The sequence below is a fragment of the Sphaerodactylus townsendi genome, linkage group LG08, assembly GCF_021028975.2.
Source record: "Sphaerodactylus townsendi isolate TG3544 linkage group LG08, MPM_Stown_v2.3, whole genome shotgun sequence".
In the NCBI taxonomy this organism is placed as follows: Eukaryota; Metazoa; Chordata; class Lepidosauria; order Squamata; family Sphaerodactylidae; genus Sphaerodactylus; species Sphaerodactylus townsendi.
In genome coordinates this window covers 15405969-15432245 of record NC_059432.1, presented here as the reverse complement: position 1 = coordinate 15432245, position 26277 = coordinate 15405969, and the positions used below count along the sequence as shown (strand labels likewise).

The 26277-nt window shown below is 45.3% G+C and overlaps 2 protein-coding genes across 5 annotated transcripts in view; one reads left to right on the top strand and one right to left on the bottom strand.

Moving 5' to 3' along the window:
* Positions 1-19578, bottom strand: part of GLUD1 (glutamate dehydrogenase 1) — a 51011-nt gene extending 31433 nt beyond the window's left edge. Inside the window, exon 1 of one of the 2 annotated variants that reach the window (XM_048505066.1) lies at positions 18929-19578. In XM_048505066.1, coding sequence (XP_048361023.1) covers positions 18929-19352 — 424 coding nt within the window. In that variant the 5' untranslated portion in view covers positions 19353-19578. Of the gene's footprint in view, positions 1-11575; positions 11583-18928 lie in introns of those variants that run through there. The other variant, XM_048505067.1, reaches the window with a different exon arrangement.
* SHLD2 (shieldin complex subunit 2) overlaps positions 19206-26277 on the top strand; it is a 66681-nt gene continuing 59609 nt past the window's right edge. Inside the window, exon 1 of one of the 3 annotated variants that reach the window (XM_048505062.1) lies at positions 19206-19346. The gene's annotated coding sequence lies outside the window, so the exon portion shown is untranslated. Of the gene's footprint in view, positions 19347-19658; positions 19781-19910; positions 20023-26277 lie in introns of those variants that run through there. The other 2 variants (XM_048505063.1, XM_048505065.1) reach the window with 2 other exon arrangements.

Sequence of the window (26277 nt, the reverse complement as noted above, 5' to 3'; positions counted from 1 at the left end):
TTAAAGACCATAATAACAAATAACAACAACAATAAGAGTTCATGCAACTATCAGGAAGTTTTTCCCAAGGTAACTATGAAATTGAACTGCATTACAGAGTTTCTATAATACTCTCCCAGCTCCCGCTTTTAAAATGCAAATCACTGAAAGACAGTATTATGAAGTAAGACATCCAGATGACTGGGTACGGCTGCTACCCCTTCTCAAAATGTATTCTTCAGCACAATGTCAAACTCGTGGCCCTCCAGATGTTATGGACTATAGGTCCCATCATCTCCTGCCAGCATCATGCTAGCAGGGGATGATGGGAACTGTAGTCCATAACATCTGGAGGGCCACGAGTTTGACACCTATGCAAGGGCAATCTGGCAATTCAGATGCAGGAATAACAGTGCTCAGCTTACATCACAGGTGTCAAACTCGTGGCCCTCCAGATGTTATGGACTACAGTTCCCATCACCCCCTGCTAGCATCATGCTGGCAGGAGATGATGGGAACTGTAGTCCATAACATCTGGAGGGCCACGAATTTGACACCTACAGCTTACATCCTCACCCATTTCTCTGGTCAAGCCAGCAACTGCTTGTGTGGAAAGATGAACAGGATTTGGACTGTCACACTCCTGAAATATACAAAAGCGTATAACAAAGTCTGCCATTGATGGTACCTGTATTTCAGCCTTACAGACGCCTTGGGAATGCAAAGAATGCCAGCGCTGAGTTAACTTTCTTGGGAATCGCCAAATCATGAACAGCTAAAGCAGGTGGGAACCTGTCAATAACTGCCACGATACTTTTTTTTATTAATATGTCATCCCAGGATCCATAAGGAAACTTTCAGGATATTCTTTTGCACCTGCAATGCCTTTTGCAGAACTTTAAAAAGCAAAAGCAGCAACTCACTACTTCTTAACTGGGGCTCTTTCCGCACATGCAGAATAATACACTTTTAAACTGCTTTCAGTGCTCTTTGAAGCTGTGCGGAATAGCAAAATCCACTTGCAAACAGTTGTGAAAGTGGTTTGAAAACACATTATTTTTGACTGTATAATATACTTAATGCAACTCCAGTACCTTCCAGTTAAAAATACAGACTAACCTGAGTTTATTGAATGAATAGAGAACTGCTCAGCTTTAGAGAGGAAAAGGAAGAAACTGAAATTGTTCAAGACTTCCTATTCCTTGGCTTCATCATCAACCGAAAAGGAGACTGAAACTAAGAAATCAGAAGGAAATTGAGACTAGGAAAGGCAACCATGAGGGAGGCAGAAAAAATTCTAAACTGTAAGGATGTGTCACTGGCAACCCAGATCAAGTTAATCCATGAAATAGCATTCTTTATTATTGTACAGTATATACTCGTGTATAAGCCGAGACACCTGATTTTACTGCCCAAACCTGGGAAAACATATTGATTGGGGCAGTGACATCAGGGGGAGTCACTGCCCAAATAAGGAGCTCCCTCTGCCTCCCAGGGTGCCTCCCTGCCAGCCAGGGTGCCTCGGGGTTCCCCCTTCACTCTCCGAGGAGGGCAGCAACAAGCAGCTTCCAGGTGGCAGGGAGGTTGTCCTGGCCCTGCCCCCAGCCTCCTTGTGATGGATAGAAAATGGTGACTCCCTATCTTTGTCCAACCCTGACAGCGTTTAAGAGAAGAAGTCAAGAAAGCTACAGGGCTAATTGAAGACCTTGAATTGGGGGAAGTGCTGCTTTGGATCCTAGCCAAGGGCTGAAATAATGTCTCCAGTTCTGAACTTTAGCACAAAGCATTTAGGTGCAGATTCTTGCAGAGTAGAAGGGGAGGGGGAGCCTTTCAGGTACCTCAGCTTGCTGGAGTCTGTTCAAAACTTTTAAAAAACCCAGTTAAGTCAGACTACTTGATGAACTGCACTTTGAAAAGGAATCACTTCAACAGCTTTTAACTGCACATTTTTCATTTGCTGCTGGATGCCTACGAAGCTTCTGTCTTTGCAGTTTTTGTCAGCCACCGTGAAGGAGATAAGGCAGGATATACATCAAATAACAAATCTCTTGGCCATCTAAAAGGAAGCTCACTAATATCCTATGGTACACAGAAGAATGGGCCAGACTGAAGTTGGGGTGGGGAGGAGAGGAGAGGAACACGATGACATGGAAAACGTTTCCTCTCCGGATTTTCCTAAGGGCCTTTTTTTTCAATGCAAGAATCACAAAGTTTTGGAAAGTACTAAAATCTCGTATGGAATGTTTTCTGTTAGAATGGGTGAAATGTTGAAGACAAGAGCAGCTTCCACTTGGAGACTCTGGCTCTTTTGGTTGCTGAGGTGCAGAAGCGTACCAGGGGTAAATGGTGCCCGGAGACAACTTGTCTCCAGGATGCCCTTCAGGCCCTGCCCCCCACCACCCTAGCTCCGCCCCCTGATGCCCCAGGCTCCACCCCCACTGCCCTTGACCCTGCCCATGATACCATGGACATGGGCAAGGTCTAGGGTCCCCACCTCCCCCCACAGACTCCCTGCTCCCCCAGCCCCACCCCAGCCTCAGTGCTTATAAAAGAAGGTCTGCTCGGCCGGGACTGCAGTCTCTTCTGGCCAGCCGGCAGGGGGCGTTGAGGGCGCTTGGAGGTAGCAGGAAGTTCTGCTGCCTTGTCATTTTTTGCGTGCCTCGGGCTGGTGGAGGCACTCGAAAACAATGAGACAGCAGGACTTCCTGGTCACGTGGGGGCCCGATTTTGCCAGAAGAGTGGCGCCCGGGGACAAGGGGTACCCCTTGTCCCTCGGCAGATACGCCACTGCTGAGGTGTAAAGGTACAGACTGCACCTTTCCCTTTATATCTTTTGGACTAGTCTCCATGTAGCTCTTGCCACAGCTGGGAATTAAGAGGTATTAGTAGCAGCAACAAAACATCCACAGGGAATCTCTCCCTCTCGCACGTTCTTTCACCTCAGCCTTCTGCAGCTGCTACCCCTTGACTGACCACAGGATGACTTCTTAATAATTAGAAATTGCTAGATTGCTATTATTAGAAATGGCTTCTTCTTAACAATTAGAACTTCTTAATAATTAGAAATTGCTAGACTGCTATAACATAGTAATGATCTTGTTCCCAGCTTTCATTTTTTTTAGAAGTCTCTGGCTCTTTTGGTTGCTGATGTGGAAAGGGAAAGGTACAGACTGCACCTTTCCCTTTAGATCTTTTCAATCAAAAGTGCTGCAGATCTACGCCAGAAAAAAAACAGCTAATGGGGAAATGGCAGCCATTGGCACTGGGCCACAGAAGTCAGCGGCCTACGTTCAGTCTGATTTCTTCCATTAGGCTCAGAGGTCTTCCCCCGGCGGTTGTGATCATGCAGCGCACTGGGGTTTAGAAAAGTGGAGTGTGACAAAAAATGCCCAACATTGATTACATTCATGAGCAAAATTAGTACCAATATCCTTATCAACAGTTTACGATTAAACAAGCAAGGATACTATGTCTGTTGGTCGTCCATCGCTATTTTATGTTTTCAGCTGAATCGCCCAGAAATGAAAAATGGTTTTATGGAACTGAGACAAAGTGCCATTAGAAAACTGCGAGAAGTAAGAGGGAAGTTTCAAAACAAGGCTGGCTTTTCATTTTAAATTGTAGACAGTATGGCTCTTTAAAATCCTTATACAAACTCAGATGCTTTTTTATTATAAAAGCCTTTGATTACAAAATGACTCATAGCTGTGTCAAATACTTTCCACTAGTACAGGCAGAGAATCTAGTTTAAGCGGGGGGTTTTCTTTTCCCCTGCCACACCCAAAAATGCAAGTTTATTCAATGTTTTTATAGATCTCCCTGTTTCTCTGTGCATTCTACGTCCCAGCGCTCACGGATCCATAGACCCACATACATGGAACCATTCGGAGCTTTTGTTTCTTCTTTAAGGACAGACTGCTCCAGACCAGTCAGGTCTTCATCCCTTAAAAAAGTCTGCGTGCATTTGCAAGGAAGACCAAGATCCCCATATCCTCTCCTCAGACAAACAAGTTATTGCAAGCATACAATGGCAGCTCATGGGAGAGAGCTAACCCAGAAAGTCCCTCAATGCCAAAACACAAACTGCCACAGGTCTAGTATCCACTGACTCTCCGCTGGGCTGATAAGCCACTGTGGCAGCTTGCAAAAATCTATGACAATCCTACTCCCACCCCTCCACCCCATGCTAAAGTGATGTTCTCACCTCTATGAACGCAGGAAGAATGTGAAACCCGTGTTATTAACAAGAAAAACAGTTGCTAATTTAGTAACTTTCATTCAACCCAGGTTCAGGCAAAAAGAATGGGTCAGAAGCATTTGGTAGAGAGTTCTGTGGAACATCCCCCCCCCCCCCCAAAAAAATGCTTTAAAAAAGGTTCTATTTGGCCTGTGCAGAATCACCGAAATAGGAGTCTTGTAGCACCTTATCAACTAACATCTTGTTAATTTTTAAGGTGTTTCAAGATTCCTATTTTAGTTCACTGTGGTGGTTCTCTTGCTGTGAAATAAACCTTACTTTTTAAACTCTCTGCCAAGAGAACATGATTGTAGATCCCATTCGTCCAAACTCAAAACTACAGTATTTAAACTACTTTCCTACTCCCGTTCCGTTAAAATGAAACACAAGATCTGAGAATTGTTCTCAGACAAGAGAATTTTCTTTAAAAAAAGAGAGAAGGGCCAAATAAATCAAGTCAAATAAATCAGTTGAGTCAGATCTATTGAGATGAGTAATTTCAAAGTCGCTCCTCAGTTTGCAAGTGGGGATGAATGACAATGATGCAAACAAAACAAGTTTTCTAGTTGCCACAGCAACGGTACAACACAGCCCATCCACTGAAACCAGCAAACCAAAACTCGGGGGGGGGGGGGGGGGACTCTTTGAGCATCAACAAAAGAGTTCTTCTTCTCCCCAAGCTTGAAAAACTGCTCCAAAGCTTTGATACTCATTTTCTTCAGTTTTTCAAATAACTGGAAAAACACTTCATGATAAGCTGCAGGTCACCCCAGGTGGTTCAGTACACACTTGATGGTATGAACCTTTTCTCCAACAAAGGCAGGGATTACCCAGCCTTGTTATGTACCAGGCCTATGATTCATGTTTATGAGCAATTGGGAGGAATCCCTGGGGTTGACAAAAGAATGTTAATGCAGATAAGCTGGCACAAGATACACAATGAGATCGGTCCAGGAGTTTTTAAAGGCAAGGAGTTGCTTTGCAGGGTCCTGGGTTGTATCATGGGCACAGGCTCGCACAGGGTGTGTGTGTGTGGGAGGGGGGAATTTAATGCTTCCAACCAGTGGTGGGATCCACAAATTTTAGAAACAGGTTCCCATGGTGGTGGGATTCAAACTGTGGCGTAGCGCCAAAGGGGCTGGGCGGGGCATTCCGGGGTGTGGTCGGGCATTCCTGGGCGGGGCTGTGGCAAGGACGCAGCAGCTGCACCGGTCCTTGGGCGGGAAACGAATGCACGCAGGGGCAGGCTGCCACGCATGCTGGTGCACCTCCTGCTAGACTGCTTCAAGTTCTGCGCCTACTGCTGGGAGGAGAGTGCTAAGGCAAAAATCACGTGGCAAAATCACCAATTAGTAACCCCCTCTCGGCACACACAAATAATTAGTAACCTACTCTCGGGAACTTGTGAGAACCTGCTGGATCCCACCTCTGCTTCTAACTATGCAACTTGGCCAATCAAAACGAACGCTCCCCAGAACAATGTTATTAGCTGAAAGAAAGAGAGGGGGGAGACAGGAACCCCCTCCGGCCACGCCCCTTGGCAGTTTTAACACTGTGGAGGGGGGTGTTCGTTTTGTTTGCTGAAACTGCAAAGAGGTTGTAAGTGTAAAAAACCCTTCTGCCCCAAATCAGAGTCCTTTATATTGAGTGTCAACCATTCAAAAACACCTCTCAGAATTATGACTGTTTGGGCTCTTTGTTTTACTTTTTAAAAATCCCTTTGTGTGTGTGTGTGTTGTGCCATCAAGTTGCCTCCCACCTATGGTGACCCTATGAATTAATGTCCTCCAAAACTTCCCATCATTAACAGCTTTTAAAAAGTGTGGCTGGGCATGGAGACTTGAACTCCAGACTAACTCAGGTTCTAGAATTTTTAAAGACCATCTTTTTTGGAGATGGAAAGCAATAGGGTAATTTCAATACAAGCAAAATTACTAGCATTACGAACTGTATTACTCTCAGAAACAAGGCTATTCAGTTGGAAACACAGGAACAGATCATGGCTTCAATTAGCTTTTCCATTTCCCGCAAACTGGTTCTTTTAATACATTTATTTTAAAATGGTTCTTGGCACAAACACTCACAAGTCTGCTCAGAAAGACTCTCACGGACCACATGACTGAGGTAGTGTTCGTGATTTAATATGAGCTCTTTCTATCATTCCCAGAGATACCAGTTGTATGTGGGTGAAAACACTGGAACTGTTAGTTCAAATCCTTTAGGAGAATCCATTTTCCTGTGCCAACTCACTAAGTCCTGCTTGTTGAGCCTGATCTTAACAATGCTAGTTAATACTGCGTTAATTGGACATTATCAGTTACTAGCAACTCACTGCCAGTTGTTTTAATAAAGGAATGTTACATGGAAAAGTCCAAAAATAAGTGTCATGTGAAACGTGACTTTTTACACTCAGCTGTGCTCTCTGTCCATAAGTGATATCAGCTATGACCACACGAACATATGAAGCCACCACTCAACCAAAGCAAAGAATTGGGATCCAGCAGGTTCTCACAGGTTCCCGAGAGTAGGTTACTAATTATTTGTGTGTGCCGAGAGGGGGTTACTAATTGGTGATTTTGCCATGTGATTTTTGCCTTAGTTACGCCCCTCCTCTCGGCAGTAGCGGCCAGAACTTGAAGCAGTCTAGCAGGAGGTGCACCGGCGTGCGTGGCAGCCTGCCCCTGCGTGCATTCATTTCCCACCCAAGGACCGGCGCAGTGGCTGCATCCTTGCCACAGCCCCGCCCAGGAATGCCTCGCCCCTGGAATGCCTGGCCACGCCCCGTCGTGCCCCGCCCAGCCCCATACAGTTTGAATCTCACCACCATGGGAACCTGTTACTAAAATTTTTGGATCCCACCACTGGTCTATTTAGGTCAGTTTCATTTATGCTGACTTGCAGAGAGCTCTCCAGGTCTGAGGATGGACCAAAAATGTTAACTGGCTGTGTCACACAATTCTGCTTAGTTCTAGCCCTATTTGAAAGACAGCCATCTTGAAGATAACTGATAGAAGCCAGAAAGGAACTGTTCAAAATATGGAGGCAGGGACGTCAGAAACGCCTCTTAACAGAATGGCTGCTGTAGTATGTTTATTAGACTAAACCTAATACAGGTTAGAGAAGAGAAATAGGACAATTTGTTCATTGAAACACTAAATATTTTAATACAAGAGAATAAAGATACAATGTGCAACCATGTGCTTTGTTAAAAACCACTGTTCCATCTCTGCAGGTTCTTTTTGATTATACAATTCTGAGTCAGTAATGCTTTCTCCAATTTTAAATTTAAATATAAAACACACCTTAATCCTCTATTTAAACCTGACTAAGGGTGGGCATGTATCCCAGATGGACTGCAAAGGAGGGGGACCTGGATTTGAGGAAAATCCTCTCTGGTTATGGTTTGCTGAAAGGTGGGCACTCACCATTGATAAATTCTTATTAAAATACTTGTTACCTTTAAGAGGTTATATAAATGCGATGGTATTTACAAGATTTTTCTATACCAGTGATGGCGAACCTTTTCAAGACAGAGTGCCCAAATTGCAACCGAAAAGCCACTTATTTATTGCAAAGTGCCAACACAGAAATTTAGCCTGAATACTGAGGTTTTAGTTTAGAGAAAACGGTTGGCTCAGAGGCATGCGTTACGCGGGAGTAAGCTTGGTGGTGGTCGTTGGCTTTGCTTTGAAGCAACTATGCAATTCTTCGAACGGGTGAATCATGAACTTAGGAGGGTTACTCAGAAGCAAGCCCCATTGCCAGCAACCACGCTTACTCCCAGGTAAAGGATCATGCTTTAGTTCTTTGAATGAAAATCAGTGGGGTTTAGCAGCACTTAACAGGGTTGCCTACACTGCTTCCCCAAAATTAGGTCTTAGGTTTAATTCTAATAATCGAGCCCAGTAGCCCAGGCCAGCCTGGGGGGGCAATCGGACGAGACTCTGTTTGCACGTGCTTACAGAGAGGCTCAGAGTTACCACTGGCACCGATGCCATGGGATTACGCCACCACTGTTCTATACCATCTTATCAACCTCCTGGAGAGTTTTAGCCCAGGGCACACAACTGCTCATTCATAGTGGCAGACCATTCACTGGTTTGTTCAGCTGTTTAGCACCAATTCAACAAACAAAACAGCTGAAACAACTATATCAGTGGCGTCTATCTCCCTATAAAATTAGCAAAAATTATCAAGAGGCTAAGGGGGGCTGTTGGGTATTTGTCGCTACCAACGCCAATTTATACTCAACGCAGCGAGAATTTTGAAATATGATAGCTATAGCTATTTCTAAAGCCATAACGATACCATTATCCCGAGAAATTTTTTGCTAAATTATGCAGATCTCGTTTCTAAAGATGTTTATGAGTTTGTGCTCATAACATCTGCAATGCTAATTTTTGTTCAGAATAAGATCATAACCCTAAAGGAGGATTGGTTAGACAAATTAACAGAATACATTTGTCGATATGTAAACTAACTTGTTTACTACATAGCCAAATGTCTGATAAATGTGGAAAATGGAATGCTTTCCTGTTTCAAGTGAGAAATTTATCCTGAGAGTATATACTTGATGTTTCACAATAGTTCTGCAGTTTGTATCTTACGATTGTGTTTGTGTCGGTTGCATGCCTACATTTGAACTGAAACAAATAATGCTTTTGCTAAGGGAAGTTTTGTAAGGGCCCAGCCAAGTGAGTTGTATGCTGCTAACTCCCATTTCTTGTACCCTACTTGGAAACATTTAGTTCCCTAGGCAGCTGCTGATTCATATGATGAACAAGAGCAGCTGTGGTTTCCTGTTGGGAGCGCCTCTAGGCACACACAGTCAAGTTGTGGGAGGGTTCCTGGGGAAGCGCTCAGCAGCAGATTTTCACATGTACTCAAACGGATTCATTCTTTCATCCCCTAAACTGCAGAGAATTTGCAATTCCTGTTCCTCATCTTTCATTCCCTTCTGTAGAAAGAGGCCATTTTCTATCAACTGTAAGCACCACGCTTTAGAACAGCAACTCACAGGCTGAAACAACTGAACTGGGAGGAGAGAGATTACAATGTTTGCTTAGATTATGGAAACTACAGGAAAAAACCTAACTGAGAAGGAAAATCAAGTTCTGGTTTTCTTTGAAAAGCCTGTGTTTTTGAGCCGCTGCCATGAGTTGGTTGCAACTCAACATGCTTTCCCTATATTTTCCCGAAGTCGGCATGTGAAAGGATAAACCCCCATGCTGCCCGCGTTACATGCTTGCAATCTGCCATGAAAAACAGTACCTCAAAGTGAAATCAAATAACTGATTTAGTTGAGCAGCCACATGGAATTCTACTTCCACAGCAAATGAGGGCAAGCAGTTTTCAGGCTAGAAAACTGAGTTCAGAAAAAGGTTTATTCAGGAAGGGTCAAAATCAAATGCAGTTATCGTTAACACAAGTTCAAGTTTCACCCCCAAAATAGGAAAGGCTTAATAAAGTTTCAATTCCAATTATCAGAACACATTAAATAAAGCTCTTTATTCACGGCAGGCAAGCATTTCTTCATCAGTCAAAAGTAAAATAAAATAAACTGTGTTTACCATTGACTGGCAGAGTACACAACTGTGGCTGTTGTGCCCCTGACTACAGCAAATACTGAATCCACCATTGTAACACTGTGATCAACACCAGATGTTAGAAGCAGAACAGTTAGGAATCACAGTTAGGAATCCTTTTGCTAGACATGTTTCCCTTCAGTGTCGGTTCAGAGGAATCTGGGCAGAGGGACTACCAATACCCTTTCCACAACAACCGCATGGCTCATGCAAATAGCCTACTTGAGCCTATAAGGCCGTGGTGGCGAACCTTTGGCACTCCAGATGTTATGGACTACAATTCCCATCAGCCCCTGCCAGCATGGCCAATTATCCATGCTGGCAGGGCTGATGGGAATTGTAGTCCATAACATCTGGAGTGCCAAAGGTTCGCCACCACTGCTATAAGGAGTGGTGTAATGGATAAAAGAAGCAGACTCAAGTCTGGAGAACTAGGTTTGATTCTCCTCTCCGCCATCAAAAGCCTGCAGGGTGACTTTGAGTTTGTCACAGTTCTCTCAGAACTCGATCAGCCTATGTGCAGGCAGGTAACGGCAACCCACCTCTGAACGTCTCTTGCCTTGAAAACCTTACAGGGTCACTGTAAAGTCAGCTGAAACTTGACGGCGCAGACACAACTAATGCAAGACTACAGGGACTGCTCAAAGAAAACTATTTGTGCTTCTAATAAATTGCTGCTTTCAAAATAGGCAGTACAGTCCTTGGGAAGAACCCTTACCACACCCTAGAACCGTGGTGGCGAACCTTTGGCACTCCAGATGTTATGGACTACAATTCCCATCAGCCCGTCAATTGGCCATGCTGGCAGGGGCTGATGGGAATTGTAGTCCATAACATCTGGAGTGCCAAAGGTTCACCACCACTGCCCTAGAACTGAAACGAGCACCGTGAAGGCTGAATCATGCCACTTTCCCCCAAAATTCATCCCCATACCCAGAAAAGCCACATATAACAGTGGTGGCGAACCTATGGCACGGGTGCCAGAGGTGGCACTCAGAGCCCTCTCTGTGGGCACGCGCAAACAGAGTGTCCCCCACACACATTTAGGCTAGTCTGGGTCGCTGGGTTCGATTATTAGCATTAAACCTAAGACCTAGTTTTGGGGAAGCAGTGTAGGTAACCCTGTTAAGCACTGTTAAACCCCACTGATTTTCATGCGAAGGACTAAAGCGTGATCCTTTACCTGGGAGTAAGCTCGGTTGCTGGCAATGGGGCTTTCTTCTGAGTAAACCCTCTTAGGGTCGTGATTCACCCGTTGGAAGAGACGCATGGTTGCTTCAAAGCAAAGCCAACGACGACCACCAAGCTTACTCCCGAGTAATGCATGCCTCAGAGCCAACCATTTTTTCTAAACTAAAACCTCAGTATTCAGGTTAAATTTCCGTGTTGGCACTTTGCGATAAATAAGCGGGTTTGGGGTGGCAATTTGGGCACTCGGTCTCAAAAAGGTTCGCCATCACTGACGTATAACATGATGAACAGCAGCGTGCTTTTTTAAAGATTCCAACTCACACACATGCCAGATTGGTGTAATGGTCAGAGTTCGAATTTTGATTCTACCACAGCAGCTCACACACACTCAAGTCTAACCTACTTCTCAGGGCTTTCATGAGGGTAAAATGGAAGAGAGAACAATGTAAGCTGCTCTGGGTCCCCATCACGGAAAAGGAAGATTATAAATAAATTAATCGACTCTAAACCTGAGCTCAAATCTTCCCTTAACCAATGAACTCTTGGTCTCAGAACGCCACCAGCAATATTGCTTTAACACTACCTCCCTTACAGGGCTGTCATAATGTTGATCAATGTATTTAAAGTACGTTGAGCATCCTTAAAGCACTACACAAATGATAAGATAAGTTAATGCTCAAGATAAGAGCCTTAACGGTTATCTCAGAGCATTCGCTTTGCATGTAGAAGCGACTACAATTAAATGTTTCTGTGCAGCAAGACTAGGAAAAGGAACAGTGAGTTGGAAATATGGTATGGGGCACACTGTAAATTGCATAGTAATTCTGACAGAAGTCAAACATGTTGAGAAATGAAGGACGACTTTGCGAACCACAATCTGATGCTGTTCAATGAATGTAAATCCTTAAAAACACCCACCACTTTGACCTAATGCCTTTAATCTGAAGGAGCATAAAACAGTCATCCTAGTAAACAGCAGGCCTTATCTTTCAGCTTAGCAGTTATAACATCCTAGATTAATGATTTCTTTCAGCTATGCTGAATGCAAACAGGCAAGGTCAAATGTTATTTACTATGTCTGCATTTACTTAAAGCTCAAATGTTTACTCTATTCTACCCACTTCAAGAGAGCCAGCACGGCACGGTGGTTAACAGCGGTGGACTCTAATCCGAAGAACTGGGTTCGATTGCCCACTCTTCCACATGAAGCCTGCTGGGTGACCTTGGGCCAGTCACAGTTCTCTCAGAACCCGCTCAGCCCACAAGGGAATGGCAAACCACTTCCAAATCATTTCAAAAACCCTACAGGGTCACCGTAAGTCAGCTGTGACTTGATGACATTTCCCACCATTACACTCACTCCAAAGGCTCAGGGTGTGTTTTAAAAACCAAATGTACAAGTTGGGTCCAATTCCAGTATCAAAAACAGAGCCTGCTTTAAGTTGAAAATGTCTTCGACACCATTTTATTTAGCAAGGAGTCTTCACTTGATCATCTTTTGAAGCACGAAATGGCGATCTGAATACAGCAGTGACATTACCACGGAATGATACAAGTGCTTGCAGTTGCTCAAAGTAAAGTTTCTTGTTCATCAAGGAAGTATTTCGGCCAGGATCTGAACAACTCTTGACTCAATACAGCTGTGAAGACAATGGACATGCTGGGTATTGTGGGTTTTAAAAAAACGTTTGGGCTTCAAGAGGTGTTTGTTCAAGGAGGTATTTGCTCAAAGATGATGGCCAAAACCTGACAGTACAGATGCCTAAAATACTTTTCTGGATCAAAACCTTAACCTATAATGCCAAGAACCCAGCTCAGGGATGCAAGTAATTTCTCTCTTAGGTGATCACAGAACAGGATGATGTGTCTGCTTTTCCAGGAATCTGCCAGCAGTACCTAACTTTTGTGATCTGTGCATCAAAAGTCCAAAGTCTGAAACGGTGCACTCTGGTCCACTTAAAACTGTCACCCACTTGCCTACAGTGCTGGGAAGCAACACAGGGCGGAAGAGACAGGCAGGGGACTTAACTATTTTATTTATTTCATTTCTACCCCATGTTCCTTCCCAATGGAGCCCAAGTCGTCATTCTCATCACCTCCATTTTCTCCTCACAACAACCGTGTGAGGTAGATTAGGCTGAGAAAGTGTGACTGCCCCAAGGTGACTCAGTGGGCTTCCTTGGCACAACCTGGGTCTTTCCAGTCCTAGCCTGACATACTTAACCCCTACATGACTTCTGGACTCCTGTGGCTCAAACAAAGCAAATCATGAAACAGTGAAGCTTAATGGACAGAATGGCAGGCTGGAATATAATTTCTGGGGTCTAAATCGTCATCCTTTTTTTGTAAAAGGACACTTGTAAAAGGACACTTTTACATCTTTCTTCGGGGCTTCTTCAAGTCCTAATCCCCGTGGACTATCCCCCCCCCCTCCCTTTAGGTGGAGAATGAGAACAAACTAGTTGGGGGTCTGCGGAGAGCGGGTGGAATTGGTGGAAACACACCCTGAGTTTCTTGTGGCAAATGGGTTAAAACCACCAGCAATCACTACAAAGGAGAATCTGTACAAAGTATACAATGTCAATTCTTTCATAGCTATTTTGCCCCCCTAGCGGAAAACAGACTATTTAGGGATGGGCTAACCATAAATAAAACTGGGACAGATGTGGAGACGGTGTGGTACTGGTGTCATTTTGAGGAATACATATTAAGATATCAGAATCCAGGTTCCACTCAATAACAGTTCTCTTTTCAAATAAGACCACCCAAAGTGGTTTTGTAGTGTCATCCTAAATCAAGTTACAACCTTCTAAGCCCCAGTGACTTCAATGTTAGAAGGCTGTAACTCTGCTTAGGAGAGCAAAGTCAGATTCTCAGCTGCCAGACTGGGTAACAAGGACAACTTCAGCTAACTCAATAAGATCAAGTGTTAAACTGGTAATTCAAGAGCTGTGACACAATAGCTTTTTAAAGTAAAGGCAGTCCGCTATCCGAGCACCAGGTCAACGATGTTTATAAGGCAGGCTGCTTGCAGGGTGGTTTGCCATCGCCTCCCCCACTCATCTACATTTTACCCCACGCCAGTTGGGTACTCATTTTACCAACTTTTGAAGGATGAAAGGCTGAGACAACCTTGAGGGGGGGTACCTGAAACTGACTTCTGCCGGGACTGAACTTGGATCATGAGCAGAGCTTTGACTGCAGTGCTGCGGCTGACCATTCTGCATCACGGGGCTTTTTTTATCGGTGTTCTAATGCTGCAAAATTGCTGTGTCAGGGAGCATGCCGGCAGCAAGACACAGAAACAATTCAATTTACAAAAGACTAACTGTGAGCAGAGAGCAGCGGGATCTTAACATCACACCTCTGGGAAGTTTTGCTTCATCGTAAAGTTTGATCGCTCCAAAACATGTCACTCCAAAGGAGCGTTGATTTCTCAGAAACGACCCTTCAGACAAGCATTTCGACTGATTTGATTTAAAGCTTTGTCAAAGGTGGTTTTGCTAACATGGAAACACTTCAGTATTTCACTTCAATGTATTAGTTTCATGGAACAACTGTGCTTCTTTTGGTTAGTGCCACTAGCAGGGGGGAAAACTCAGAGTTTTGCATTCCTAACAGTACTGTATAAACCTGGGAAACCAAGTAGCTCTTTTGCTCATATCAGAGACTGATTCAGCATATTGAGGCAAACTGAAAAGTGGCTTAAAGGAACAGAAACTCACCAAGTTAACTGACTTCAGCAACTGCAAAAGTTTTGAAACAATTTGTGCACCGCCGATGAGTCACGCTTTTAACACCACCACAAAAGCACAACTTAAACAAGAAATAATTCAGCGTGGGATGCAGCTGAATATTTTATAACTGTTGCAGAAAACTTGTAGATGGGATAAGAGAGAGGTGGAACTGTCCTTTTGTGCAGAGGATGATGAGAACTGTTTGAACTGTATGAATGCTGAGACCAACAATTTTCGCAGGAGTGCAGGAAACCAGCAACACCTCAGAAAGGATGTTTTCAAGTTTCCTATTTCTTTTGCAGGATTTGCCCTTAAGCAAGCATGGACTGGCAACTGCAAGATATGAGTCATACAGTGTCTGCACATTTCTCTTCCTTTGCACCTTTCCCCGTTCTTCTTAAAGTATCTGGGGGCAGGGGGAATGAAGGTCGATATAACCCTACCTCCACATTCTTTGTGTGAATTCTCATTTTCTAAGACCTGCATGGAGACACAAATTTAAATGCCTGAAAGGAAACTGTATGGTTAAAGTAGTATAGCGGGATCCTTTCCTATTTGACTCTCAGGGCATCTTTGGGCATCTCAGGGCATCTTTGGGATTCTGAACACAGGGTGGTCGGCACATCACAAAACAGCTGTCACGTGAGTATGGTTATATGAAACTCTAACAGGTAACAATTTGACATTTCAGGCACAAGCTCTAACACCCCCCCCAACCCCTCCCACTTTCTAAAAGTACCTGCCAGGCATTAAGAAATGTGTCAGCGGGCACCGTGATGGCCCCGGGCACCAATCTGGGGATGACTGAAATGTCATGCCTGTTTTCGTGGGAGTAAGTCCGCTGAACTCAAGCAGGAGTTATTTTTGAGTTAAGGTGCAAACAGAAGCAAGGCACCTGCTGACTTACAGCGCTCTGCTCTTTTGCCTGTTTGCGGATTTCAACATGAGATGCAAAGCAAGCACCGAAACACCTTATGCAAAAGTAATGCAACAGGCTACTTTTTTACACCATAGGTGAGAAATGCTGACTCTGAGGAAGAAGGATATCTGATCATCAAGCATCACACACTTGCCTAATATTTAACACTACTAAACACTGGTCATGTAAATGCAGCCACTTTGATAAGCCACACAGCTGTTTTTGCCCATGAAGTCCATGCTACTCAACTTTAACGCACCTCAGTTTGCAAGTCTTGTGAAAGCTGGGCCGTTCATTTAACGCAGCTTGCCATATTGCTGCAATCCACTTTTGGAAAACCTTTCAGTAGGCTTTCAACAGAAATCTACAAGCACTTACAAGTCCAGCTATGCAAACTTAACTAAAAAGACTTAACGACAATGCTGGAATTGTTTGCACATCCTCATTGTGTACAGGGAGACAAAAAGAAACAGATATGTTTCATGTGTGGGAATATGGTAGTAAAGGCAACAGAACAGAAAAGAAGATGATATATCTAGCTTACACAATGCCTCTAGGGCAAGGATGTCAAACATGTGGTCTGTGGCCCGCATCCGGACCCTTGGAAAGGCGTATGAGGCCCACAAGTTAGCTGAGGCAACCCCCCCTCTCAATCTGGCATGGTGAGGCTGCTGTGGCCTCATCAATTCAGAAACTTACCTACCCCTCACTCCAGATCTGGCCTGCCAAGCCTCCCCAACCCCTACGCCAACCACTTCCCCCAGTGCTGTTCTGGGCCGGTGAGCTTACTGTGGGCTCTCCAGCCCAAGTAGCCTGCTCCCCAGTGCTGATCTAGGTGGCTCAAACAGCCCCCCACCCCACCCCTCAGTGCTGATCTGGGCTGGCAAGCATACTGGGAGTTTGCCAGCTGAACCAGCCCCCCACCACTACCCAAGCCCAGACCAACCAACTCACATTTATGTCATATCTGGACCCTGTACCAAGAGAGTTTGACATCCCTGCTCTAGGACACGGGACCATGTCTAGCATAAGCCAATGCCCAGGTTTGTAGCTCAATATGGAAATGATTTTTGTATACAATGGTAGGCAAGGATCACTTGCAAGTAGAGATACCAGCATTTTCTTCTGGCTGGCAGTTTATGCCTTGGGGGTCCATTAAAGAAACTCAGCATGTGAAGTTTCCCCCTCTAATGGAAAAATTACATCGGCTACAAAGGCTGGCTTACACCTTCCATCACTTAATGAATGCTGCATGAAGGAATGATTTGCAAGCATGATGGGAACTCTGCAGATCAATCAGACAGAACTTCTTATTTCACAACAGAGCCATTACGGGATGGCCCCAGAAAACATGCAATTCACCAAGTAATCGTAGATCAGTTCCCCAGGCTACACTACCTCTCGTGACTATTGTGAAGCCACAAACACAACAGAGTGAGCAGAATGAATAAACACAATGGGCACTACTATATCTTCATACTGCTCCAAACGCTGCCAGCTCATACACAGCTGAGTCATCAACCACAGAGCCAAATCAAATAGCACACGAAGCAGCCTTATACAGACTACTGGTCCCATCTATTCCGCCCCAGGCCAAGGTCCTTCCTATCACTTATACTTCACCCTTTTGGCTGGACTGAATCCATGACCCTCTGCATGCAAAGTAGATGCTGTTGCACTGAACTAGTCTCCAGATGTACATGTAGCTGGATCCTATAACCAGGTCGATGGGATTCAACCAGGGCTTATCTCACCAAGCAAGCAGCTACAGGACTGAAGCTTTTATTTTCCATAGCTGGGGCGAGGTTGGCAGACCCTGTACATAACAGAAAAGGGAAGCAAATGGGGCAGCCACACCTATACTCTCAAAGAGCTGTTTATCCTGGTGGAGGAAGTGCTGACAAGCTGCAACCAACTTATGCCATAATTGTAGGGGTGGCCAACCTATGGTGCTCCAGATGTTCATGGACTACAATTCCCATCAGCCCAGTCCAGATGTTCATGGACTACAATTCCCATCACCCCTGCCAGCATGGCCAATGCAAGAGGCATTCAGAGACAGTCTGGCCTGCCCCTGTGTCACAACCCTGGACTTCCTTGGAGATCTCCCATCCACATAACAACCATGGTCCTCCCTACCTAGCCTCTGAGATCTGACCTGATCGGACTAGCTTGGACAGTCCAGCCAGGGTGCCCTTAATTCTACAAGTATCCTGGTGTTTTTGCTGTCAACTCAGTTGACTTATAGCAACCTTGTAGGGTTTTCAAAGAAAGACTGTTCAGAGGTGGTCTGCCATTGCCTGCCTCTATATAGCAACCCTGGACTTCCTTGGAGTCTCTCAAGAGTTCTCCCTGTTTAGCTTCTGAGATCTGACCAGATTGGCCTAGGCTGGACCACCTAGGTCAAGAAGCAGTTTACTCTAACAGTATCCTGGTTGGGTTTTTTTTGCCTCCAACTCATACTTGACTTAACAGCAACCACATAGGGTTTTCACAGCAAGAAACATTCAGAGTTGGCTTTGGTGGAGCCAAAACTTGCCAGTGCTTCTAAACTGGCTTTCCTGCGTGAGGTTTTGTAGAAGAAAATAGTGCCGCGTGGGAGATGCCAGGAGCCCACAACATGGAGCATGATATATAGGCAGGCCTCAAGACCCAGCACTTCTCAATGCCGCCGCCGCCGCCCCCCCCCATCCCCCGTAAAGTCATATCTGACTGATGGCGACCCCAGGTAGTGTTTTCAAGGCAAGAGATGTTCCGAGATGGTCTGCCATTCCCTGTTTCCACATCACGACCCTGGTATTCCTCGGAGGTCTCCCATCCAAATATTAACCAGGGTCGTTCCTGCTTAGCTTCTGAGATCTGACCAGACTGGGCTAGCCTGGACCACATAAGTCAGGTGCAATCAACTGACAGCTGACTTAGAGCAACCCAGTAGGGTTGTCAACCCAAGAGAGGTTCAGAAGTGGTTTGCCACTGCCTGCCTTCCTTGGTACTCCTTGGAGGTCTCCCATCCAAATATTATTCAGGGTCCTTCCTGGTTAGCTTCCGAGATCTGCAACTGTGCAGGTCAGGGAAGCCATGTACTTGAGCTTTTTCCTCTTTACAGAAGCGCAGAGCCGGAATTCACCCTAGAGGCCATCCAATCGAGCCCCCTGCTCAATGCAGATCACCCTAGGGTAAAGCAATGGAAGGGGCGGCTCAGCTTTGCTGCACTGCTGCTTGGCCAGGGCAGGTGTCTTTAGGAACCGGCGCAAAGGGCGGGAGGGGTCCTGCCGCTCACCTCCCTTGCAGGGGGTGCGGTGCTGGCTGTGCTGGGCCCGGTAGCCCTCGACGACCTCCCACTCGCCGCTCTCGCGCCGGATGGGGAAGGAGACGCTGAGCACGTGGTTGCAGGGCTTGATGATGCGCAGGATGCCGCGCACGCGGTGCCGCTTCTCCTCCGCGCTCTCGCGGGTGCGCAGCCCGGACACGAGCTGGTCCTCCACGATGCCGGCGCCGCGGTCGAAGAAGCCCTCCACCATCTTAAAGAAGTTCGGGTCGTCCTCCTGCTCCACCGCCTGGCTGTAGCGGCGCCGGCTCGGCGGGACCCTCCCGGGTCCGCTCCCCGCCAGCAGGGCCGAGCCGGGCTCCGCGCCGCAGAGGGACGACGTGGCAGCACCGACGGCGCGGGCGGGCGCCAGAAGCTCCCCCACACAACGGTACATGGCGGCGGCGGCGGCGGCGGCGGTTACCTCAGCCGCAAACGGGACAGGGCGACGACGCTCCGAGGGCGCTCGGGAGGGCGGAGGGGAGCGGAAGGGCGGCGGCGCTGCCGGGAAGGAACGGCCGGTGCCCGCGCGGCCAGACGCCACAAAAACACGCGCGGGCGGGCCCCCGACGCTGCCTTTAAAAGGCCGGGAAACGGCGGGCGCGGCGCTGCCGAGACCGCCCTCCTGTCATTGCGCAGGCGCGTCCCTCGCGGCTGTCTATTTTTTCTCGTCCCCCTTTTTTTTTTCAAGTGCGCAGGCGGGGAAAGGTGGGAGTGCGGGAGGAGGCGGGGAGCTTTCTGATTGGGTAATCTCTTTTCCTCCGGTGTGGGAGCGCGCGGAGCGGCGGTAGAGGTCCGGCCCCGCCTCCATCCCGCTCCAGGAAGGTACGTTGCCGGGGGTGGCGGGGTGGCAAGAGAAGATGGAGCCTCCATGGGGGATCTGATGGTCCCGCACAATATGGTAGCTCTTCTCCAGACTGTGGACACCAGCTTCTCTGGAGAAAATGGCTGCTTTGGAGGGTGCGCTCCATGGCATCGTAACTCACTGAGGTCCTTGTCCTCCCCAAACCTTCAGGACTACCTTCAGCCTTCAACAGTGGCCAAGAGGGACCCTGCACCATTAGCTGGTCCGTATTTTGCAGTCATAACCCTTGTGGAGACCACAGGTCGTGTTGGTCGGTGACAGAACGATGATTATGAATTTCAACTTCAACCTCCTAGATTATTATCATTTCACTTATTTACATCCTGCTTTTTTTCCCCAAATGGGAACCCAAAGTGTCTTAGGTTGTGTGTTTTATCCTCACACAACCCTGTGACGTAGATTAGGCTGAGAGTGTGTCACCGGCCCAGTGTCACCCAGCAAGCTTCAGTGGCAGGAGTGGGGATTCCGGGTCTGCCAGATCTTAGTCCAGTGGTGGCGAACCTATGGAACTCCAGATGCTCATGGACTACAATTCCCATCAGCTCCTGCCAGCATGGCTAATTGACCATGCTGGCAGGGGCTGATGGGAATTGTAGTCCATGAACATCTGGAGTGCCAAAGATTCACCACCACTGTCCTACTCTGACACTCCAGCCACTCCAGTGCACTGGTTATAGAAGTTTTTAATGCCTTTTTAAAAAAAAATCGGTGGTTTTAGATGAGTGTCCTGTGATAAAGGTTATTGTTGGCCTTTTCAGAATAAATACAGTTCAATTAAGCATGTGGAAAATGGAGTCTCCCGTGGTACCATAAAGACTAACAAGATTTGTTTAAAAAAGGATCCAACTGCAGTGGCTGATCATATAGCGCAAATGTTACTACTACTACTCAGGAAGGAAATCTACTGCCATTTAGTAATTTCCAGGAGAAAGTCTGCCACTATCATACAGAAAGAAAGATCAGGATTGTCCAGCGTGTGATCTAAATAAATCGGGGAGATCGGGTAAGTGTAAAGTAGTAAGATTCACATACTTGCAAGATCATCATGTCTGGCAAGACTTCTTCAGTGTTCTTTAAGGAGATATTTTGTAATTTGTAAGTCGACACAGTTCCCAGAAGTCTTTGAGAAGAGCCGTGATAATTACTTTGCTCAACGTTGTCCAACTTTCAGACAAGCGCTGCATAGCCTCGTACTATAACAGAGTAATCATACTAGCTTGCTTGCATAAAAAGAAATCTTTACCCCTGTGAAGTTTGTATAGCCTTCTGCATAAATTTAAATAGAAACAGCATGCCAGTCACTCATGCTTAGAATTCATGTAGATTCACTATCATTAGTTCCATGTTACATGTGGAGATCTGAGTTTGAGAAACAGTGATTCGGCCAGGATTGTAGAACAAATGTATATTACAGGTGTGCATGTGAAGTTACAATGCAATCCTGTGATAAATTATTCCAATCTAAGCCCATTGAAATCAGTGAGACTGGAGTAACTCTCCATAGGATTGCATTGTTAGTTCTCTGAATCCATACTTTACTTCCTACCAACCAGTTCAGCATCAGCTTCCCATATTATCTTTAGAAGGAAGCATTGTAAACGACATGCAAATGGTAGCACTTACCATGGTAAGACCATTGTAAAACTGGTTGTGTGGCCATGGCCGGGTAGTTTTTGCTCCTAACGCTTCACCAGCATCTATACTTGGCATCTATAGAGGCATGTCATGGTAAGATGTGTTTCTTTCCTTGACATTGTACAATTCCTTAGGGCTGATTTTTTCAGTGTTTAATGCCCTTGCTAAAGCTCAGATGTTTAACCTGTACTTTAAAGGTTGTAATGAACGATGTTCTAGGTAAGTTGTAATGAACGATGTTCCCATGCTTCCATATGACAAATGTGGGATACCTTCATTGACCAGGAGAAACTGGCTGCCCACACTCTGTACTTCCTGACTGAATCTAGTCTGCTGTGGCCTTATGGCCACCTGTAAAAGGTGTTGTTTACAAGAATCCTGATTCTTCCAGTCCTTTGAACTATGCTGTGGGTTGTTGCCACATCAAGAGTCTACAGGTTTAGAAACAAAGCAGAAAGAACAGTGTGCACATAGGTGAATAAATAACTATTTTAGAGAGGAATAGCATTCAAATTTCTTTTTGGAAAAACAGCAAAAAATATGCTTTGTTGCATGCGAAAGCTGTGAATCAAAGCATATTGGAGTATGAGGCTGTAGCATGTGTGCCGCAGCCGTTCAATACAAATGCAGGCAGCGTTGTCTTTTAGGAGAAGGAAAAGTGTGGTGAGTTTTTCTGGTCCTTTCTTAAGCGGTGTGTTTAAGTGTACGGAGAATTTGCAGAGGAGTTTTCTTCAATAAACAAACTAATGTGAGGTAGACCTGCGGCTCAGTGGTAGAGCATCTCCTTTGCATCCTGAAGCTTTGCACTCTGGCATATCCAGTTAAAATGATCAGGAAGCAGATGATGTGGAAGATCTCTGCTGTATCCTTGAAGACCTGCTGTCTGTCAGAGTAGACAACACTAACCTCGAGAAATCGGGGACCTGACTTGGCCTGAGACAGCTTCATGCATCCAACTGAATCACATTGTACTGTAGAGATAAAGCAACCACCAGACAGATAACGAAACCATCTTGTGACAGTTACTTTTCTGCCCCTTGGGGTCCTAAAGAACATTGGCCATTTCAGGTGAAGCCATAGCAGTATGAAAAATAATGGAGTTCCTCCTCTGTTTTCAAAGGCCATCTTTGTTCGTTTGTTTGTTTGATTTTTATACCACTCTCCCTTTTCCCCAGTCTCAGAGTGGTTTCCAACATAGGTTTACAATAAATATATAAAATACTACAATATAAATACTATAAAATACACTAAAAAGTACACTAAAACCAATTATGATACTTATGATACAATTATGATACCAGTAAAGGATGGTCTAGTCAACTTAGTCAAATCATTTGGTTTTCAGTCAACTGGTAAAAGAAAATAACTTGTAAAAAAACAGGAAGCACCTTTCAAATAATGTGATGGTTTGTTTTGTTAGTGTGAAGGATTTTATGTTGTTTGTTAGAATGTTCTGGTTACGCATGGAGTTACTTTCAAGCGAGCTTCTTTATACTGAATTTAACAAATGAAGTAAGATAAAGTAGCTGTCTTGGTCCATACCAAAATCCAGGAACAAAATCCTTCTAATACCTTTTGCTATGACCAACCAAAATAATAAAATACACTGTACAAATTCCTCTCCCCACAACAGGCACCTTGTGAGGTAGGTGGGGCTGAGAGAGTTCTGAAGAACTGGGACTAGCCCAGAGTTACCTAGCAGGCTTCATGTGTAGGAGCAGGGAAGCAAACTCACTTCACCAGATAAGAGTCCACCGCTCATGTGTAGGAGTGGGGAATCAAATCCAGTTTTCTAGATTTAGAGTCCCCCCAGTCTTAACCACTGCACCACACTGTACTCATACAACCATAACTTTATTTCAGAACATGCATACTTACCGTATATACTCGTGCATAAGTCAACCCGCAAATAAGTCGAGGCACCTAATTTTATCACAAAAAAATGGGAAAACTCGCATATAAGTCGAGGGTGGGAAATGCAGCAGCTACTGGTAAATTTCAAAAATAAAAATAGATACCAATAAAATTACATTAATTGAGGCATCAATAGGTTAAACGTTTTTGAATGTTTATTTCAAAGAAAAACAGTAAACTAGCTCTGTAAGTGGAACAGGGAGTCAACAAAAACAATATGGTCTCAACAATAACTTTAAAAGTACAAAAACCTTAGCTCAACCAGCAACCAAGCTAAAACACGAGTTAAAATCCTTTAAAACTGGATTTTTGGTCAGGGGAGGAATGTTTATGTTAGCAGTACCAACATTTCAGAGTATCTTTAGGAGGCCCTCCTGATGATACCACCCAGGTTTGGTGAAGTTTGGTTCAGGGGATCAAAAGTTATGGACCCTCAAAATGTAGCCCCATCTACTATTAGCTCCCATTGGAAACAAAGGGGGATGGGGGCACCCATTTGGGGATCCATAACTTTGGATCCCCTGACCCAAACTTCACCAAACCTGGCTGGTATCAGCAAGAGACTATCCTGATGGTACCACCCAGGTTTGGTGAAGTTTGGTTCAAGGGGTCGAAAGTTATGGACCCTCAAAATGTAGCCCCATCTACTATTAGCTCCCATTGGAAACAATGGGGGATGGGGGCACCCTCTTTGGGGGTCCATAACTTTGGACCCTTTGAATCAAACTTTACCAAACTTGGATAGTATCATTAGGAGTGTCACCTGATGATATCCTGAAATTGTGGTGCCGCTCGCTTAAAAACTGCGCCCCCTGGCGGCCGACAAAGTAAAACCCCTAAAATATTTTTTAAAATTCAGCTGACTCGTGTATAAGCTGAGAGGGGCTTTTTCAGCACAAAAAATGTGCTGAAAAACTCGACTTATACATGAGTATTTACGGTAGTTGAATCATCTCTATACGGTGAAGAAGTTGTATTTGTAGCTATCGAAATTATGGTGTTTCAAAATATGAGTGATTATGTTCAATGGCTACAGGAATGTCAGGTTATCCTGATAACAACGTTTGGGTTTTTTAAGGTTCAGAATACTGCTAAAATGAACCGTTTCCTCCCCTTCCACAAGTAACAGAAATAATCACGAAATATGTACATCATCTCAGAAGGACCATCAAATGTAGTGCAGATGAACGTATCTCTTTCCTACAAGATATCTGGATAGCCCAGGCTAGCCTGGTCTTGTCAGATCTCAGAAGCTAAGCGGTATTGACCCTGACTAGTATTTGGATGGGAGACCTCCAAGGAATCCCAAGGGTATGACATGGAGGGAACCAATGGCAAACTATCTCTGAGTGTCTGTTGTCTTGAAAACTCTATGGGGATAGCCGTAAGTCAGCTATGACTCGATGGCAAAAAAAGAAAAAAAATGTGGACAAAAAAAAGAGCAAGATTCTTAGGCACTTGCCTTTCAATTCAAGAAGGATATTGACAAGCTGAAACAATCCAGAGGAGGGCAGCTGAAATGGTTAAAGATCTGGATTCCATGCCCTGTGAGGAGCAGCTGAGGGAGCTAGGTATGCTTAGTCTGGGAAAGAGAAGGTTGAGGGCTGACATGATAGCCATGTTTCAGTATTTGAAGGGATGTCATGTGGAAGGTGGAGCAAGCTTGTTTTCTGCTGCTCCAGAGGCTAGGACAAGGAGTAATGGATTCAAGGTGCAGGAAAAGAGATTTCACCTAAACATTAGGAAGAACTTCCTGACGGTAAGGGCTGTTCGACAGTGGAATTCACTGCCTTGAAGGGTGGTGGAGCCTCCTCCTTAGAAGGTTTTTAAACTGAGGCTGGATGACCATTTGCCAAGGGTGCTTTGATTATATCTTCCTGCATGGCAGGGGAATTGGACTTGATGGCCCTATGATTCTGTGATGTGCAGACTTCCCTCTTCCACTTGCTCAACAGTCTCAGGCAGTCCAGCTCCTCAGGATTTGTCTGCCTGAAGGCATATTTTGTGTTGCAGTTCCTGAGGCAGGAATACATTCATGAAATCCTGGTTACTTCCATACATGGCAATAAGATTGTAAAAGGCTGCTAAATGCCTTCTCCCAGCTGTGGTGACGTAGCAGAATGGATTGCACACTGTGGTTTGCAGGTCTGTCAGTTTCCACGTGCGAATTGCCCAGCCCCTACCGTGTTTTAGCATTGCATTGGCGTGAATATGGTTTGTAAGCCTACTTCAAGCCACAGTTTGAAAAGAGAACTGTGTTTGCCTTTCACCAGCTCCGTGCTGTGTCAGTGCTATTTTAAATCTTCATTAACGCAAAACATAGATTGGGAATTGGTATGTGAAAGAGTTGGGAAGTCATTGAGGCTGCATCTTTGCAAACTGTGGTCTCCAAACTGCCTACTATTGCCAGATAACAAATAACAGGAGATGTACCGGTATATCTCATCCGTAACCCTGCTGGAATCTATAGCAGTGGAGTTATAAATAAGTGTACCAAGTGTGAACATGTGTGTGGAGCAATTGGCATAGACCGTGTCCCATGCCCCAAGCACATTTGGGAATAGAAGAAAGGGTTTACGAGTTTGAGCTATTGCAGTGGTTCTCAACCTTCCTAATGCCGTGGCCCTTTAATACAGTTCCTCATGTTGTGGTGCCCCCAACCCTAACATTTATCCATTTTACAGATGGAGAACACTGATGCAGAGAGTCTTAGGCGACCCCTGTGAAAGGGTCGTTCGACCCCCAAAGGGGTCCCGACCCCCAGGTTGAGAACCACTGAGCTATTGGGATGATACTAGAACTCAACAGGGCAAAGAATCACTTTTCTAACCCTTTCCATAGATCCAACCTGCCCAGGGAACATCTCTCCACAAAGTGTGAAGTAGGAAGATAATCTGTCTTGGGTACC